The sequence below is a fragment of the Protobothrops mucrosquamatus genome, unplaced genomic scaffold, assembly GCF_001527695.2.
Source record: "Protobothrops mucrosquamatus isolate PMUCROS unplaced genomic scaffold, P.Mucros_1.0 scaffold663, whole genome shotgun sequence".
NCBI classification, from domain to species: Eukaryota; Metazoa; Chordata; class Lepidosauria; order Squamata; family Viperidae; genus Protobothrops; species Protobothrops mucrosquamatus.
This window is the reverse complement of record NW_015386951.1, coordinates 139,465-156,229: the sequence shown is the minus strand read 5'-3', so window position 1 is coordinate 156,229 and position 16,765 is coordinate 139,465. Positions and strand designations below refer to the sequence as shown.

General features: G+C 34.8%; 1 protein-coding gene across 1 annotated transcript in view; it reads left to right on the top strand.

Moving 5' to 3' along the window:
• ASCC3 (activating signal cointegrator 1 complex subunit 3) overlaps window positions 1-7,282 on the top strand; it is a gene marked incomplete at its 5' end in the record, with an annotated part of 204,773 nt that extends 197,491 nt beyond the window's left edge. Inside the window, 4 exons of the mRNA XM_015818005.1 lie at window positions 1,101-1,242; window positions 5,200-5,409; window positions 6,229-6,404; window positions 6,489-7,282. Of these exons, the coding sequence (XP_015673491.1) occupies window positions 1,101-1,242; window positions 5,200-5,409; window positions 6,229-6,404; window positions 6,489-6,636 (676 nt within the window). The remainder of the gene's footprint in view (window positions 1-1,100; window positions 1,243-5,199; window positions 5,410-6,228; window positions 6,405-6,488) is intronic.
• Window positions 7,283-16,765: the final 9,483 nt, after the last annotated feature.

Sequence of the window (16,765 nt, the reverse complement as noted above, 5' to 3'; positions counted from 1 at the left end):
AGGAATCACGTTTGATTCAGTGGCACTTAACTAATTCTAAGAGAAAGGGAAGACACTTTCAAACTTATTTCTATTCTAATGCAAACAGCCAGCATCGGATCAAACTTTGATTTCCATACAATTTGCTGATTATATACAGCATTAAATGTTGCTAGTCTTCTAATAATTATGTAAGCTTATGAAATGCCAAATCTTTCCATCTTTGTGCCTACAATAATCTCGCTGCGGTTATCATATACAAAAACAAAGTTCCATGATTTTTTTCCAACTATATGTACATCAATCTAAAAAAACAACGTCTGGTCTCAATTTTATATTAATCTTTAAAATTCTCTGAATCAGTATATGTATTACTCACAATGGTCGGTGAAGATGATGGAATTTTGATCAGAGAAAAGCCAACCTCTTGTGGATTTTTTGCAGAAAAATAGAAAAAAATTAATTTGTGGCTTATGGTTTTGATGATTAGACATGACAGATTATAGATAGTAATCTGTAACCATAAAAGTAAGATGTAAATTTGTAATTGTACTTATAAATTTAGTACAATTTGTATTGCTGTGAAGAAGATTCTTCATTTACTTTTTTTCTTTTCTTGCACTTTAAACTTTCTTTCTAATTTCTTTTTACTTTTCTTCTTACTTTATATTAGTTTTTCTTTCTTTTAAAAACGTGTAGTAAAATCATATAAAAACCAAATAAGCCTATGAAAGAAATCACCATGTCATTAATTTTAAATTGTAACTTAAACTAATAATATTAATCTGCACGATACTGTTAAGCCATGCAGTTTAAAACAAGAGGCAAGTTGCTTAATAATCTGAAACCTTGAGCTATGGTACAATTGTCAGTGTGGTTCTTTTAGAGATGGAGCTGGCAGCATGGCAGTTTTAGAAACAGTCTGCCATTTTAACATTATTAAATCGAAAAAGTATGGTTGTGCAAGACTAAGACGACCCTGTACTTAAAATAGCTTTTACATTTTTTTTCTTTTAAAAATGTCTTTGCGACTTCATATTCTTATATCTGATTTTTTTTTTAAGGAAGGAATGTTCCCTGAACTGAAAATCTTAATGGTCGTATGTTTTCTATTTTATTAGGAAATGGAGCCAAGGGAAAAGAAAAGATGGTTACCAAGGGCCTGTTGAATGTCTTCCTGAACTGATAGCTGCCTGTGATGGAAAAGAGAATATTTTTGCTTCCATTGTGGATTCTGATTTGACTTCTGCACAAATTACACAGGTGACAATTGTCTATCTACCCCACTTAATATTGCTACAGAAATAAAACTGCATGGTATAAATGCAGTAGCTGATCATCTTTCTTAGAACTGTATAGAAGATTTGTAATAGCTCAATTCAGTCTGTTCTACAGCCTAAATTTCCCCCTGCCTAACCATTCTTTCTCCCTCCAAACTCTGCATTCTGGAGCTTAAACTTACTGGTCAAAGCCAGACATAATTGCTTTGGACCAAAAATTCACACATGCTCATTTGTAAGTGGATTGCAAAGATATCCATTAACTATTTGTGTGTTCCATGCTGTGAAATTGCTCTAAGGTCAAAGAGGTCATTGAGTTGTTCATGCTAATCCACTATAGCATGCTCACTGAGTTTTTTATTTATAGACCCATTATCTAACCAGCTTTATTTTATTTCATTTTATGTATTAAAAATTAAATGGCCTCCATCTTACAAAACATATTCTACTGTAATGTATTGCTTTATTCACAGTTCTTGCCATTTCCCAATATATAGTTCATCATTTAAAAAGGATTAGAAATACGGTACAATATTTCTGTTCATCAGTAAAGAATCTTTGCTTATAATAGATCTTGAGTTCCCTGCCATTTTAAAACCACAAAGATACACTACAGAGTGGCTAGTGTATTCTGCTATCTATTTAGTCCACAATTGTCAGTAGACATGTATGGCTCCTCACCAAAAAATGAGTTTCATATTGCCATATAAAGATACCTATCTATACACAGTGTAAATTATATTTTGCATGCCTTGGTTGCTTTTTATACAGCAGAAATTCCTGGAAAGTAAGATGATATTAGTAATCTTGCTATAGAATTTCTTTAGGAAATCAAACTAATATTCTCCCTTTAAATTCTGAGAAAATAAAACTAGGTGGCACTTATACATACATAACGCCACACATATTGATCATAATAGTGAGAAATATTTAAATAAAAACAAAAGCATTATTATCGCAGATTTTAAATGTAATATATGTTGACTTCAGTCCAAGTTATAGATGTGTTGAAAAATTAGAACATTGTTATAATTAGTTCAGGGAAAACTCAGAAGTAAACTAACTTAATTTATTTGCATAAATTGCCATTCTGTTATCTTTAAAACCAAATGCAAATTGTCTCCATCTGATACGATGATGGTTATTTGGCTCAAAAGTGCTTCAATTTGCGTAGCAATCTGGTGTCGTCTCTGCTGTGAGACGATCTCAGGTAACATACAAATCCTGAATTATTCCAGAAATTAGTATGTTTAAAGCATCAATTTAAGTGCTAATTGCAGTAGTAATGAGAAAAAGCAGTACTACTGTGAGATTTGCATCTACTTCCCCATCAGTATGCCCGGAACAGCGGCTGACTGGCAGAGGATTTGGCTGCTAATTAAATAATTGTATGCATGGTAGTGTTCGCGTCTGATTCAATAGATGAAGATTAATCCTCAGATAAATATGTTTGGCTGGTATTGAAATGTCTTAGCAGTTTCTTCAAAAATAGCTTTTGTGTATGGGGTGCGTCCGTCTCCTTTCATGTGTCTTTTTAATATGTCAATAACATAAACCGCTTACACCACACATCTAGATGCCTGTAACTGTAAATAAAAATACATTCTGCTACAACATAAAAGAAAGCACTCAATGAAAATGAGCACTGAGGAAACCTTTTATTGTACTTTGCTCTTAAATCCATCAGTCTGCTACATGTGTATACCTGCCACATACTTTTAAAAGGGAACCTATGGTAGAAATACGTTGTTGAGATTAATTGGGCTTAGTTTTTCATCTACTTCTTTCTAACCCTACCACTAATCCAATTAAATAGAAATCTGTAGAAAATGCAAATCACTTTAGAAAGGAATCTAATCAACTCTTGCAATAAGGGCCACATCTACCAGCAACAGAGTCCAAAAGGATGGACTTCTTCTCCCTTGTGTTGCCTGTCATTGTACACAGGCAAGGAGTATGATGGGATGCCAGCTCTAGATCAGGGGTCTGCAACCTTGACAACTTTAAGACTTGTGGACTTCAGCTCCCAGAATTCCTCAGCCAGCTATGGATGCTCTAGGTCAGGCATATCAAACTCGCGACGTCCCATGACGTCACGTGACGTATCGTAACTTTTTCCCCGTTGCCAGCAATGGGGTGGGTGCTGTTTCGGCATGACACATCCAGCCTACGGGCCGGCAGTTTGACATGCCTGCTCTAGATGCTGGATTTGAGAATGAGTGTTCTACATACATTCACAAGTATTTACCCACTTTTCATTCCCTGACCGGATTTATATATTACCAAAACAAGAAACAGGCTTGCCACCCAAAAGACATGGTCCACTGCATCACTCAGGAGGGAGAAAGGCACGGAAAAAATTAGTGGCTAAAGTGTTGGATTGGTACTGGAGAGATCTAGGTTCAGGACTGTCCTTAGCCTTGGAAGCTCTGTGGAGAAAAGTTGGAGGAGGAAGTGCTGGGCACACCACTTTGAAGTCCTGAAAAGGGTAGATGAGGTAGAAACTATGAATAAGGTTTGCATTTGATACACTAGAAATCTGTCCAAATGGCTTTATAGGTTTCTACAATAAACAAACTTGTCTGAGATTCTGGCTTCTTGAATTAATTCATTGCATTGCATTAGCAGCCAAGGGAAACCCAACACTGGGTTATATTAGAATATTAGAAAGAAAGGGTTTTTTTTCTCTCTCAGATATCAATAACAAAATATTTATTTAATTTTTATGTTATAATTTGGAGACTGATTTCCTTGTTGAAAGAGGCCATTTTTACTTTTTTATTGATATTTAAGCTTCAGACAAAGCAATGAATGATTATATATATATGTAAACAGCTGAAAAGTTTGTATATGTGCATGTGTTACACTAAGTGAGAATTTGCATGTTGTAAGGATGTAATCAGCTCATATAGAGAGATGTGCAGTGTTGAGTTTAAGTAGTCCTCGCTGCTGAAGCAGTGCTAAAGTTTTAGGTAAACAAGATTTTTGTATTTGTGCTAAATAATAGATTCAAAGAATAGAAAATCTCTGACTTTATCCAAAGAAAGAGAAAAATCCAGCGTCTTTGTTTTCAGAACCAGAGAATCCACCAAAGCTTTCTGATCCAAGAAAACTAGGTATAAAATGAGACTTGCAATGGCGAGTCATGAACCAGATTACATTCTCCATTTTCAGGCTAATTCCTAAGCTGAAGGTTTTATGGCCACAATAAGTAGCTTAGTTTTTGCCCTGGTTCTTAGCCTTTATTCAGTTTGCAGCATAGCTCCACCTGATCAAGCACATACGCAACTGTTGGGACATCTAATCTGGAAGAGTATAACAAAATATAGCCAATGAAATCATTTTTAAGAACATTTAAAGATTCATTTCAAAAAACAAAGCCCAGAAACTTGGAATTATGGATAACTTTAAATAAGTATTTAGATTTGGGATAATTATGTCAAATGATCCTGTTAATTCTGTATTTGCCTTATCATTAATCAGTGTTTCACTCATGGATTGTGTTGGGGAGAGTTAATTTAGAATATAGTTATAAATAGAATTCAGTAATTGATAACATACTTACCTTACTAAAGATAATTTGTAAAAAAAAAAGCTGTAATCTTAGTAAATCATATCTTGTACTCTTGAGTAGTTTCATGCTTATTTGGATAGAAGTAGTCAAGGCACAGAATATTGATTGTAATCATTTGGGTTGTTCTGTTAAAGTACTACTGACCTTTGTATAAGGAAATCTTACTTATATGTGATTCTCCCAAGGAAACATTTCTAAATGATCTACATTCCATTGTCTATGCTTCTTTCTATGTAACTTTCATGATCTATCAAGCTAGAACTTTGGGGGGGGAGCCTGTGTAGGCTCAATTTAATATGGTATTTTAATAAAATTGGAATAACTGGAAACGTTTATTTATCTTCTTGCTTTTTGTTCTTTTCACAGGCTTGGCATTACTTGTCCCACTTGCCAGTTATAGATATTAATATGATTATTAAAGGTTGTTGGGATGATACAGTTCATAAACAGAAGGAAATGATTGTACCAATGTTGTCAATGAACATTCGGGATGATAAAAAATGGATGAAATTGCATGCAGATCAAGAATATGTTCTCCAGATTAACTTGCATAAATTGCGTATTGGTTTCACCAAGGTAAGGTATCCTACACTAGGCTATCGCTTAATACCCATTTTTAAGTTTTTTATATATACTGTATATTTTAGAGTCACTATAACAGACTTTTAGCAAATCAGTCTTACATGATTAATATTTTGCTCTTATATGGCTGGTGTTTTTTTCTATTAACTTTAGTTTTTATCAGTTGTGCAAATGATAATGGCTGGATAATTGGGTCCTATTTTACTCCATCTGCTCCCATTCTTTCATACTGTTTTGAAAAACTAGTGTCAAAAATGTATACCATGTGAATAAATCAGTATGTGGATCACTTTTTGTATTTTTAAAAATAATTTTATTAAAGTGTTTAAAAAGAAACAGAGAAAACAGTATACCGAAGCAAATTAAGACACTAATACATACACACTCAACAAATTAATTAGTTATTAAATTAGAATACCAAAACAAACAAAAGGAAAAAAAATAAATCCATAAAAATTAATATAATAAATTGGCATGAAACAACTAAGCATATCACATATTTATTTAATAACAATAAATCTAATTATGCATACAAATTATTTTTCTGAAATACTATGATACTATGCCAAAGATAACATCATTTTTATGAGTAAAAATAATTAGCTTTTTCAAAAATTGACATTACATACAATATTTCTTGAATTCTGTCTTTAATAACTGAAGCAATGGTAGTTTTCTAGTCTCAGTGTCGTTTGTCTATTCTCATATCAAAGGTAGCCAGTGTTCCTGAAGAACAGCCGTTTCTGTATTTTATATTTTGATATGGAGAATACATTTATATAAGTGACAGTCTTAAATTATATTTTCTTTCAGGGCAAGCAAGACACCAAAGCAATTGCACCTCGATTCTCCAAAGTCAAGGATGAGGGATGGTTTGTGATCCTAGGAGAAGTGGACAAAAAAGAGCTGGTGGCTCTGAAAAGAGTTGTCTACGTCAGAAATCAGAATGTGGTCTCAGTTGCTTTTTATACCCCAGAAATTCCTGGAAGGTAAGATGATGTAGCTTAGGTTTTTAAATTATTATTTTGAAAGAAGATTTGGAAATGAAAACCTATGTCCTTTCTCTCTTCCAGATATATCTACACGTTGTATCTTATGAGTGACAGTTACCTCGGAATTGACCAACAGTATGACATTTTTCTGAACGTCTTACCAGCTAGCACCTCAGCACAGGTCAACGCTGAGATCTCTGATATTTTTAATGACTTGGGCTTGAAATAATATGCCATATGGACTTTCCTTTTCTAGCATTTTCACTCGGGGAATAGGAAAGTATGTTTGCCTTAGCGCAATCAGCATCCAGCTTCAACACCAGAAAATTGAAAATGACTGCTGTATTGATTCTGATGACAGAGTTAGCCTCAGTGGCCTTTTTGACCTGATAAACCAGTTGCATTTTTAAACATTAGTTTTGTAGGCTTGTAAAAGTAGATCGGTTTTTCTATTAATATATATGTCACCGTTTCTTTCAGACAGATTGATATTTGTCAGGGATAGACATTTTAATTGGCAAGAACTAATTTTTCCATTACTTGTCAGGAAGTCTTCTCAAGATCCAAAGATATAATTTGTATAGATATAAAGGAGCTACCTGTGCAACTGAAGCCGCCACAACAGTAATTACTGCTCCAAAAGAGATAAGCTGATAACATCCCAAGACGATTTCGGCGATGTGGACATGGCCAGTGGATTTCACTCACAGCCATTTGGTACATCTAATCCATTTCCTACCCTAATAATAAAAATGTTGCTAGGAAATATCACAAGATTTTGTACTGAAGACAAACCCTTGTGACAAATCTGCCATCTCAGAATTTTCTATGTGAAATATATATGACATGGAAATAAAGTTCAGCACTTAAGAACATTGTGTGTTTGCAGAGTCACTGGAACTTCAGGATTTTTCAAGAATTTCAGTAGTCAGAGTATATGTACTGTAAAAAGAATCACGCTGGTATAGAGAGCATTAAAAAAATCAATTATATCTTATTCCACATTTAAAGGGTTTCTTTCAGAACACATTGCATCAAAAGGCTCTTTTTGCAAAACATTAAAGCTATTGTAAAAACACTAAAAAGAAATATCCACTTCAAAGCGATTAATTAAATCCTGCAATAAATACAAAATGTTCAGAGAATAAATTGCAATGCAGTTTTTGCAATATGTACAAATTAAGCATTTTTTCTAAAACATAAGATATGTGGGATTCTATATACACTGCTTGGAATACTTGTATAACAAATATTGGTAGAAGGAAATAATTTACTGCTAGAAAAAAGTAACCCTTCAGTAGTAGTAAAAATTTTAGTAGTAAAAACTGGTTATTTTGCTTTAGTGGGGTTTTTTTGAGGGGGGCACTGAATAAAAGCCAAATGCAGTAGTTCAGACTTTTCACCTATTAGCAGTTAATTTTATATTAAAGTAAAGTACTTTATATTAAAGTACCACAGTAGATAGCATTAAGTTTTCTGACTTTTAACAGAAGATTCCTAATTCTTTCCTGTGTTACTGCATATCCTTTGACATTATTTTGATAGTAATCAGAAAATAAATATGTTGTTCCAAATGTCTAGTTGTAAGGAATTGGATTATTCAAAACAATATGTAGCACAAAAACCTCATGTTATTTTATTTTGTTCTAAGCTCAGATTATTTAAAATTGGTCTTTCATACTTGGAATGTTTTAAGCCCAACTTATTGTTTTGGTCAGTTGCAAATGTTTAGCTGGATTTGGCATTCTTATCCTACCTATTGAGTCTTTCCCAAGGACCTGGGGTAGACAGATGTTCTTGTTTGACGGTATTAAAGGTGTCATCAGCAGGATATGTTGTTACAAGTAACACTGCCTTTTGCAATTGATTGTGCTTTTGTCAATGCCAATGATGTTCAAGTGGTATTCCAGATGTTTTCAGATTGCACCCAAGGCACCTATTATTAGTGGTGCTATCTTTGCTTTCTTCTGCTACACTCGTTTTATTTGCAGGTCTTGATATTTTGTGATTTTCTCCAATTCTTTCTCTTCTATTCCGTTGTCAAGTACTACCACTTCTATTATCCACATTTTTTTGTTTTTCTTATCAGCAGTTGTTAAGTCCAGGGTGTTATGTGGCAGATGCTTGTCTATCTGAATTCTAAGGTCCCAGAACACTAGCTTCCTCATTTTCTATCTATTTCTATCTGTCTATTTTGTGGTCCCACCAGTTCCTTGCTTGCAGACAAATGTTATCTCATCCAGCTCTTCCAATACACCATTGTTGCTACTTTGTCATGCCATTTTTTTTGCAGTCAGTCTGCGCGATCTTCTTGCAGCAGTTAACCAGGTGGTCCATTGGTTCTTCAGCTTGTTTGCAGATATGGCATTTGCGGTCTGTTGCTGTCTTCTCAATTCTGGCTTTGTATACATTTGTTTTTAAGGCTTGGTCTTGTGCAGCCACAACTATCCCCGTCTCTTTCTTCAACTTCCCTGGTCTTAACCAACTCCAGGTTTTGTTGTGTTTGTCTGCTTTGTGTGCTAATTTTGTACTGCCTATGTAATGCTTCGCCTTGCCATGTCTTTTTTGAGAGCCAATTTGCATGCTGCCCAATTCCCAACAACTATTCTTTTATACTGCTTGCAGCTAATTCAAATTTTAAGTATAGTAGTTTAGCTGGGTACTTATCAGAGCACTAATAGAATTACACTATAGTATAATTAGTACTATACTACACTTAGTATAGTAATACTATAGTATAGTATTTTGTTCACAGCCACAATGCAATAAAGATGTGAGGCAACGTAATAAAAATTATGAACTTATCAAAAAGCATTATTAGCATTTATCTTAATCTTCACTTTTGAAGAGTATTCCACAGTACTTAGATGCAATATTTAAGCGGCTCAAACAATTAATTATTCTGCAGGATTGTTACCAAGGTTCATTCTCACAAACTATCTGTCTTTAGTTCACGCATCTCTAAACAAATTGGATTTTATCAGATTTGCTTTTCTCCGAATAAAGGTGTTTTTTTTTCCTTTACAAAAAGGGCCACTATCCAAGATAGGTTCTTATTGCAGAAAGATTAAGATGACATTCATGCTCCTGCAGTCAAACATGTCAGGAAAAAAGCTTCTGAAACAGCTTTTCTACTGGTAACAGGAATGCTGGCAGTCCCAGGTGCCATCCCAGATGCCATCATAACCTAAGGACCATGCAGATTATTAAATGAAGACCTCAAATGTTCACAATTTCCAATTTCCTGCTGGCTTCCCCATTGCCTTTGCTTGTGAAAACCAGCAGAGGACATCAGAAACCACGATCATGTGATCATTGCTCAATGCAATATAATCACAAGCCAGGTGTCAAACACCCAGATTGCAATCACATGACCCCAGAGTCGCCGAGGGCCAGTCATAAGTACCATTCATTCTGCACATTGTTACTCTGAACGGTTGTTGGGTGAATAGTCGTAACTCGACAACCACCTGTAAACAAAAATCACCACCTTTTCTCTGTTCCTCTCCCTTCCCATTCCAGTCCTCCCCATCGAAGGGAGAATTGCAAAGTGTTACAGTTTAATCTCTGTTAACTGAATAAATCAAATATTTTGAATATAAAGGAGCTCTTTAGAAAGAATTACATTTGTGCATAAAGGCAAAAAAAAAAAAAGCCTATTTACATGCTTTTGAATATTTAGATGGTCATTGCCCGTTTGCTTGCCACCCGATTCTCAAATGGCAATAATTTGTCAATATTGCTTGTTAATGCATCAGATTTAATTAAAAAAAAGGTGCTTTGGAGCACAGAGGGATATGATTATAATATCTATCTGCAACTCTTTAAAGCACTGCATCTTTGGGGGCACATGCAGTTGGTTGGAGGAATTGCAAACAGCTGCTACATTTAGGTCTCCCATGCATTCCAAAGCAACTGCATGGAACTGAATCTGAAGCATTCCATTATTGTACTTGTTGGCCTTCAATGTGAATTGATCTATATTTTGTTTGTAGGTAATATTTTCAATAAAAAAAAGATTATATGAGCAGCTCAGGCGATGCTACAAAAATAACAAACTAAGAGTAGTGATAGAANAGAATGATTAATTCCAGATGAACTAAAAAAAAAAAAGTTACAGAAACATTTTGACAGTTTTACCAAAGGGGAGAGGGGGTGTTAAATTATGTTTTTAAGGATCACTGATCTAGGCTGCCTCTTGGGTTTTCTTGAAGGAGATGCATATAAGTGCAATTTATAAAATGTGCATGGGGTATAATTTTTTTAATGAAAACGAGATGCTTCTCCAACAAACTCAAATCAAAATACCAGTGTTGCGAAATACCAGCGTGGACTAATCAATGCTCAACTTACTTCATTAGTTTTAATTTATCTCTGTTTAATGTAATGAGTATTTCTGCCTGATTATTATACATTACTACATTATTTTACGTGTTTTACTTGTGATATTCTACTAGGTCTTAGTGAAGATAATGTAAATTGATCTTCAGATTTAGTTAACCGTTTTGGATTTTATAAATCTGAAAAGATGACTGGCAGCAAAGTGAGTTTATACAATTCTGATTTTACATGAGTGAGTATAATTTTTGGATTTCTGGATTATTTTGAGAAAGATGTCTAAGAAATGTACTGCTTAGATATCTTTGTTACTTACTCTATAGAGAAAAAAAATTACTCCAAAGAGGAAATTATCTTACATGACAGATTCTCCATAGAGATCATATTGCCTAACAAATATATTTTCTAAGAATCTTGGTTTTGGTGAAGTTCCAAATAGTTTGTGGTAACTTGATTCTTCTGTTCTCTAAGTTGATGAGTTCTCTTAATGAACCATTTATCTGATTATATGTGGAGAATTACAATCTTCTCTGCTCTTGGTAATTGAAAGGAAGCTCAAATTTATTTTTGCAATTTGCATGGCATACTAGTAGTCCTCCTTTAGAACTGTCTTATGAAATAGAAACAGGAGATCATATTTTAAGAAATCCTCATGTAATTTTAAAATTCTGTCCTTTTATTTATCTGCAATTAAAACCCACTAAATTTTAAAATCACTGAAGGACCTACAATTTTATGTAGATATATGCATTGTATTTTTAAAGAAGAATAATGTCCTTTTATTACACAATATAATAGTGTTTTACTTCAAGTACAGATTTGTATGAGGGTATGACTGATTCATTTTCCCCTTGTAGTAATGCTTTATACTCTCATAAACTATAATAGTATTTTCAAATATGCTCATTTTAATTTTAAAGTAGAGCTCCAGACATTAGAATCAATTCACCATCTCCTTCTACCATTATAATAAGGCCATCAATACTACTACAAAATCTGATGCCTCTGGAACAAACGTAGGGCATACATTAAGGTGGTGATAAGAAAAGGGCAAAGGAGAATGAAGAAAGGCAAGCGGATACCCATTGATGTTACATAACGCTATCCAATTATTTAGAATAAAATACAAAAGGTCGAACCCCACATCTAGAAGAAGAAAGCACAGATAAATTTAGAATGGAAATCAAAGTGCAAAAGTAATTTTATTTATATAATTATATTAAAAATACGAATCCTGGGTAAAGCCATGCGATGAAAATAAGTAAGTTCGAACACCAGAATAATGTTAAACCAAAAACTGTTTAATACAAGTGCTGAGCTTTCGTCGGCCAACACTGCCGACATCGTCAGAGCATAAAAGCAAGTCACTGGGAGTTCTCTTTGTTACCAGTCGGTTCTGCGCCCAGCTTTTCAACCTGGTCATTGGTCCACTCAACGTCTCTAATTGTTTTATTTTTAAAGGGCACGCATTTGTTGCTACATTAGTGGTTTCCAAAGTTGCCCCCAGGGCGCTTGTACGCGCGCCAGAAGAGCGATTCAGGATCGGAAGATAACCATCGGGGCCATGGGCAAGTTGCCAGGTGCGGAGCAACTCGACGCATTACGGTCAAGCACAGTCAATGGGCCCGTGATGCGCTCAAGCTGGGCGCAGAGGCAGGCGGTTACATAAATTGGCTCCCAGATCTCCTTTTATTCCAACTCTGACGATGTCAGCAGTTTGGCCGACGAAAGCTTAGTGAATTTTTATCTACAGGCTTGTTTGCATTAAACGGTCTGGTTATTTTATCCTGGTGTTCGCTTTTCTTATCGATAGATAGATAGATAGATAGATAGATAGATAGATAGATAGATAGATAGATAGATAGATAGATAGATAGATAGATAGATAGATAGATAGATAGATAGATAGATAGATAGATAGATAGATAGTCATGGGCCATTCTTTACATTCTCATTCAGTGAAGCTCATACTAGTTTTGCTTTATCACTTATTAGCAAACTATTCCTGAAAGTTTCTTTTGATTTTTAAAGTATTTGTGCATTAAGCAGAAATAAGCATGTTTAACAGATAGGTAGCATTTAACCTAGGGAAAATCTTTCACACTACGCATAGTAACCTCTTCCTTACCACTAAGTGTTAATCTCTTCTGTTCCGAGCATGTTTCAGATGCCAATAACAGTTGGAGAAAGGTTAGTGAGATTTTTTTTCATGTAACTTTATTTGACAGCAGATCTATATCATTAGGGACTAATTACCCTGTGCAATATTGCTGCCAGGGTCAGGGTCTGACAAATGTTCATTGTTGTCTTTTCAAGGATGTTAAATTTTTTTTTACTGAAATCATTATGTAGAAATCCAAATGTGGATACTCTTCTATTTGATCCAAGAGAAGATGTTTGTATAGGAGAGTGTCTTCCTATTGAAACGTTTCACTCTTCTTGTTCCAAGTGTTTAACGTTTTTCAAACAAGTATTTTTCTAAAAGCCATTAAGTATCCTTTGGGACCACATCTGAGTGGCAGAATATATGGTTTGCAAGTTCCTGGTATTTCCAGAGTTTGTCTTTTTAAAAAGTGCTTACTGGTAGCAGTGGAAAGCTTCTTGTGTGATCTGGGACAACTGCTCTCACTTAAAAGTAGAAAGATTTGAAATAGTTGTTTCCATCTATCTCCATCGCTGAAGCTCCTACATAGAAACTCAGTCTCAAATCAACTTTATCTGCAAAACAGAGGCAAGTAGTGATGGCAATATGTAAGATAAAAAAGAAATTTCCTTGTATAGGAAGTTTTCTTTTGAGAATCCTTGAGAAACTCCAATGTGAAATCGCTGGCCTTCTAACAAAATAAATAAACGAATAGCAAATCTTTAAAGCTGACTTCTACCAAAAGACTGGATTCCAAGTGGTCAATGCTGCATTATTTTTAAGAGGCCTTAAGCAAAGAACTCAAATTATTCCAAGTAAGTTTTTGCAGACACGTTAAAGGTAAAATGATTGCAAGTGAACAAAGACTTTGGATTTTATTTCAAAAAAAGTGCACAGGAGCCCAAATGCAGAACCTCTGCTTTAAAGAGTCTTCATGAGATCCTAAACTGCATTTTTCAGATCCCATGCAATTCTGGGAAAAGATCTAAAAAAGTTCACATTTGCATTCTTTTCTCTTCCAAAGCACCATTTTGGAATCAAATCCAAAGCAATGAAGAGCCATAAAATTTTGTAAAGAAGGACGAGGGGGGACATGATAGCAGTGTTCCAATATCTCAGGGGCTGCCACAAAGAAGAGGGGATCAACCTATTCTCCAAAGCACCTGAAGGCAAGACAAGAAGCAACAGATGGAAACTAATCAAGGAGAGAAGCAACCTAGAACTAAGGAGAAACTTCCTGACAGTTAGAACAATTAATCACGAACGATTGTGGATGCTCCAACACTGGAAGTTTTTAAAAAGAGATTGGACAACCATTTCTCTGAAATAGTATAATGAAGGTAAAACCTTTGGATGTGATTTTAGGGGGGGAAAGTGATTAAGGAAAAAAACAATGATTTACAAATACAAATTAGCATTTAGTAAATTGCTGGAATCTTTTCAACTCCAAATGCTCAGAACCAGGATTAATTAATTAGATTTTTATCCTGCCTTTCTTGCTTTATAAGTAACTCAAGGCAGTGAACATACCTAACGCTCCTTCCTCTTCCTACCTTCCCCACAGCCACAACTTCTGCGTTGAGAAACAGTGACTGCCTTAAAGTTCCCCAGCCGGCTTTCATGCCTAAAACAGGACTAGAACACAGGCTCCTGGTTTCTAGGCTAGCATCTTAACTACATCAAACTTAGAACCAGAATTCTAAGAAATTTAACATGAGCCCTAAATAAATATTTTTAGCCCACTTGTTAAACCTGCTGCTACAGAGATTTGGTGTTCACAAGCTGAAATAATTTTAAAGGACAGGTTTTAAAATCATGAAGGAAAAAATAATAACAATAGAATAGAATAGAATAGAATAGAATAGAATAGAATAGAATAGAATAGAATAGAATTCTTTATTGACCAAGTGTAGTTGGACACACAAGAAATTTGTCTCCGGTGCATACGCTCTCAGTGTACATACAAGTAATAGTGATAAATCATGATCATAAACAACATAAAAATATATTCATCATAAATCATAAAATACAACACTTCATCATAAATCATCAGATGCAACACTTAGTGATAATCATAGAATACTATAATCTGCATTATTGGACATGATACTTTCTTACCCTCACATCCCACTTGTGCATTTGGCACAAATATCTGATTGGCTGTGATCTTGGACTACACAGTAGCCTGAAAAAATGATGATAATGATGAGTCCAATATATTTTCAGAGGCTATGCAACCCTAATAATCTTATGTAGATGTGACAGTACGAGTGAAGTTTGGTCTAGTGGATTTAGATCAATTAAATTTTATCCACACTGAATCATCTATCAATGAATTCCATCGTGTTGCAATAAGAGTCTAGTGCACAGTTCAAAGGAGCATTATTGGATCATGCTTGTTGAACCTACTGCACTTCGCTTTGCATGGCAGATCATACTAAACTGGAGAAGCTAAGTACAATTTCTATGAAAAGTGTTTCAACAAAATTATCCTTAACTGGGATTTGTTTTCCTTACAAATTACAAGATAAGATCATCTTTTAAGGTTTTCTATTCAGTAAGTCTGTCTAATTTATTTCAGTTCTTGCATTATTAGGCTTCTGCCATTATGTCCTGATTTGGTTCAACATTTAACATTTGAAGAGGTAATAATTTATATCTAGTTTGTGATATAAAATTGACAGGCAAATGAAACCAGGTACCTTCAAAATGCATGTTTTTAAAAAAATGTCAAGAGTTCATAAAGGAAACGTATCAGAATGCTTTTCTTTCTTTCTTTTTTGCAGAATTAGATTAAAATAAGAATAGTTGATTTTTTTTTAAAGGACATTAACCTTGCAAGGTTTCAACAGAATATATTTCCAGATTTCTCCACAATGTATTTTTTGAAATAATCCCTCTCTACCACTTTTAATCTCTGGAAAAGTCTCTAAGGCTGGAAAAGGTGGAAAGAAAGAAAAGAGGATGACCAGCAGTAAGTAAGGTGGATAAATTCAGTCACAGCGGAGATGAGCGCACCATTGGGAGACTTGAAAGAACTGGTTAAGGACAGATTTGCTTGGTTTAAAAAAAAAATCTATATGGTTGATAAGATTCAAAAACAAATTGATGGCACGTAATCAACTAACCTCTTTTAAAGCAATGAATGCAGGGATAAAGAAAGGAGAGCAGAGCAGCCTCCATGTTGCCCAATAAAGAGCTAAAGTTGTGATGAACCAATATCCGGGTGTCCAAAAGATCTTTTAAAAATAAGTTCTTTTTCACTTCATCAAACAATACAAAAAAATTGAGCATTAATTTGTGCTTGTGGGATGAGGTGCTGCGCTGTCTCTGATCCCTAGATTTTGTGAGGTGCCAGGAGAATTGGCAGAGCAATCTTGGTCTGTGCTTAGAAGACCCAGGCTATTTTCTCTGAGATTTCCCTGTTTTGAAAAAAGGCCAATGGGCTGACCGACTGCAGGCTCATTTTCTGCACCAGAGGTTGTATTCCCAGTCAGAATATGTGGTTCAAGATTTATGTATGGTAAATCTTCCTCAACTCTTTTCTTTCCCCTAGCTACGAAAGGCCATGCATTCATTAGGGTTAAGCTCAGGATTTTTTTCTTCGTTTTGCCTTTTTTTACTTTTTCAAACCACAGGGCTATATTTAAAAAGAAAACCAAATGCAGGTTGGACAGGAAGACAGCAAGCAGCCTGTGTGTTTTTTCAGAAGTGGACACTTCATGCTTATTCATGCACAGGACATGGAATTCTTAGCATCTCTGACTTGAAACAAGGAAACCTCCTCACAATAAAGACCTGATCTTGGGAAGACAGCCACGCAGGCAATTTCCAACACAGAGGATTGCTATTTGGTGTCATGGGGAGTCAGGAGTTG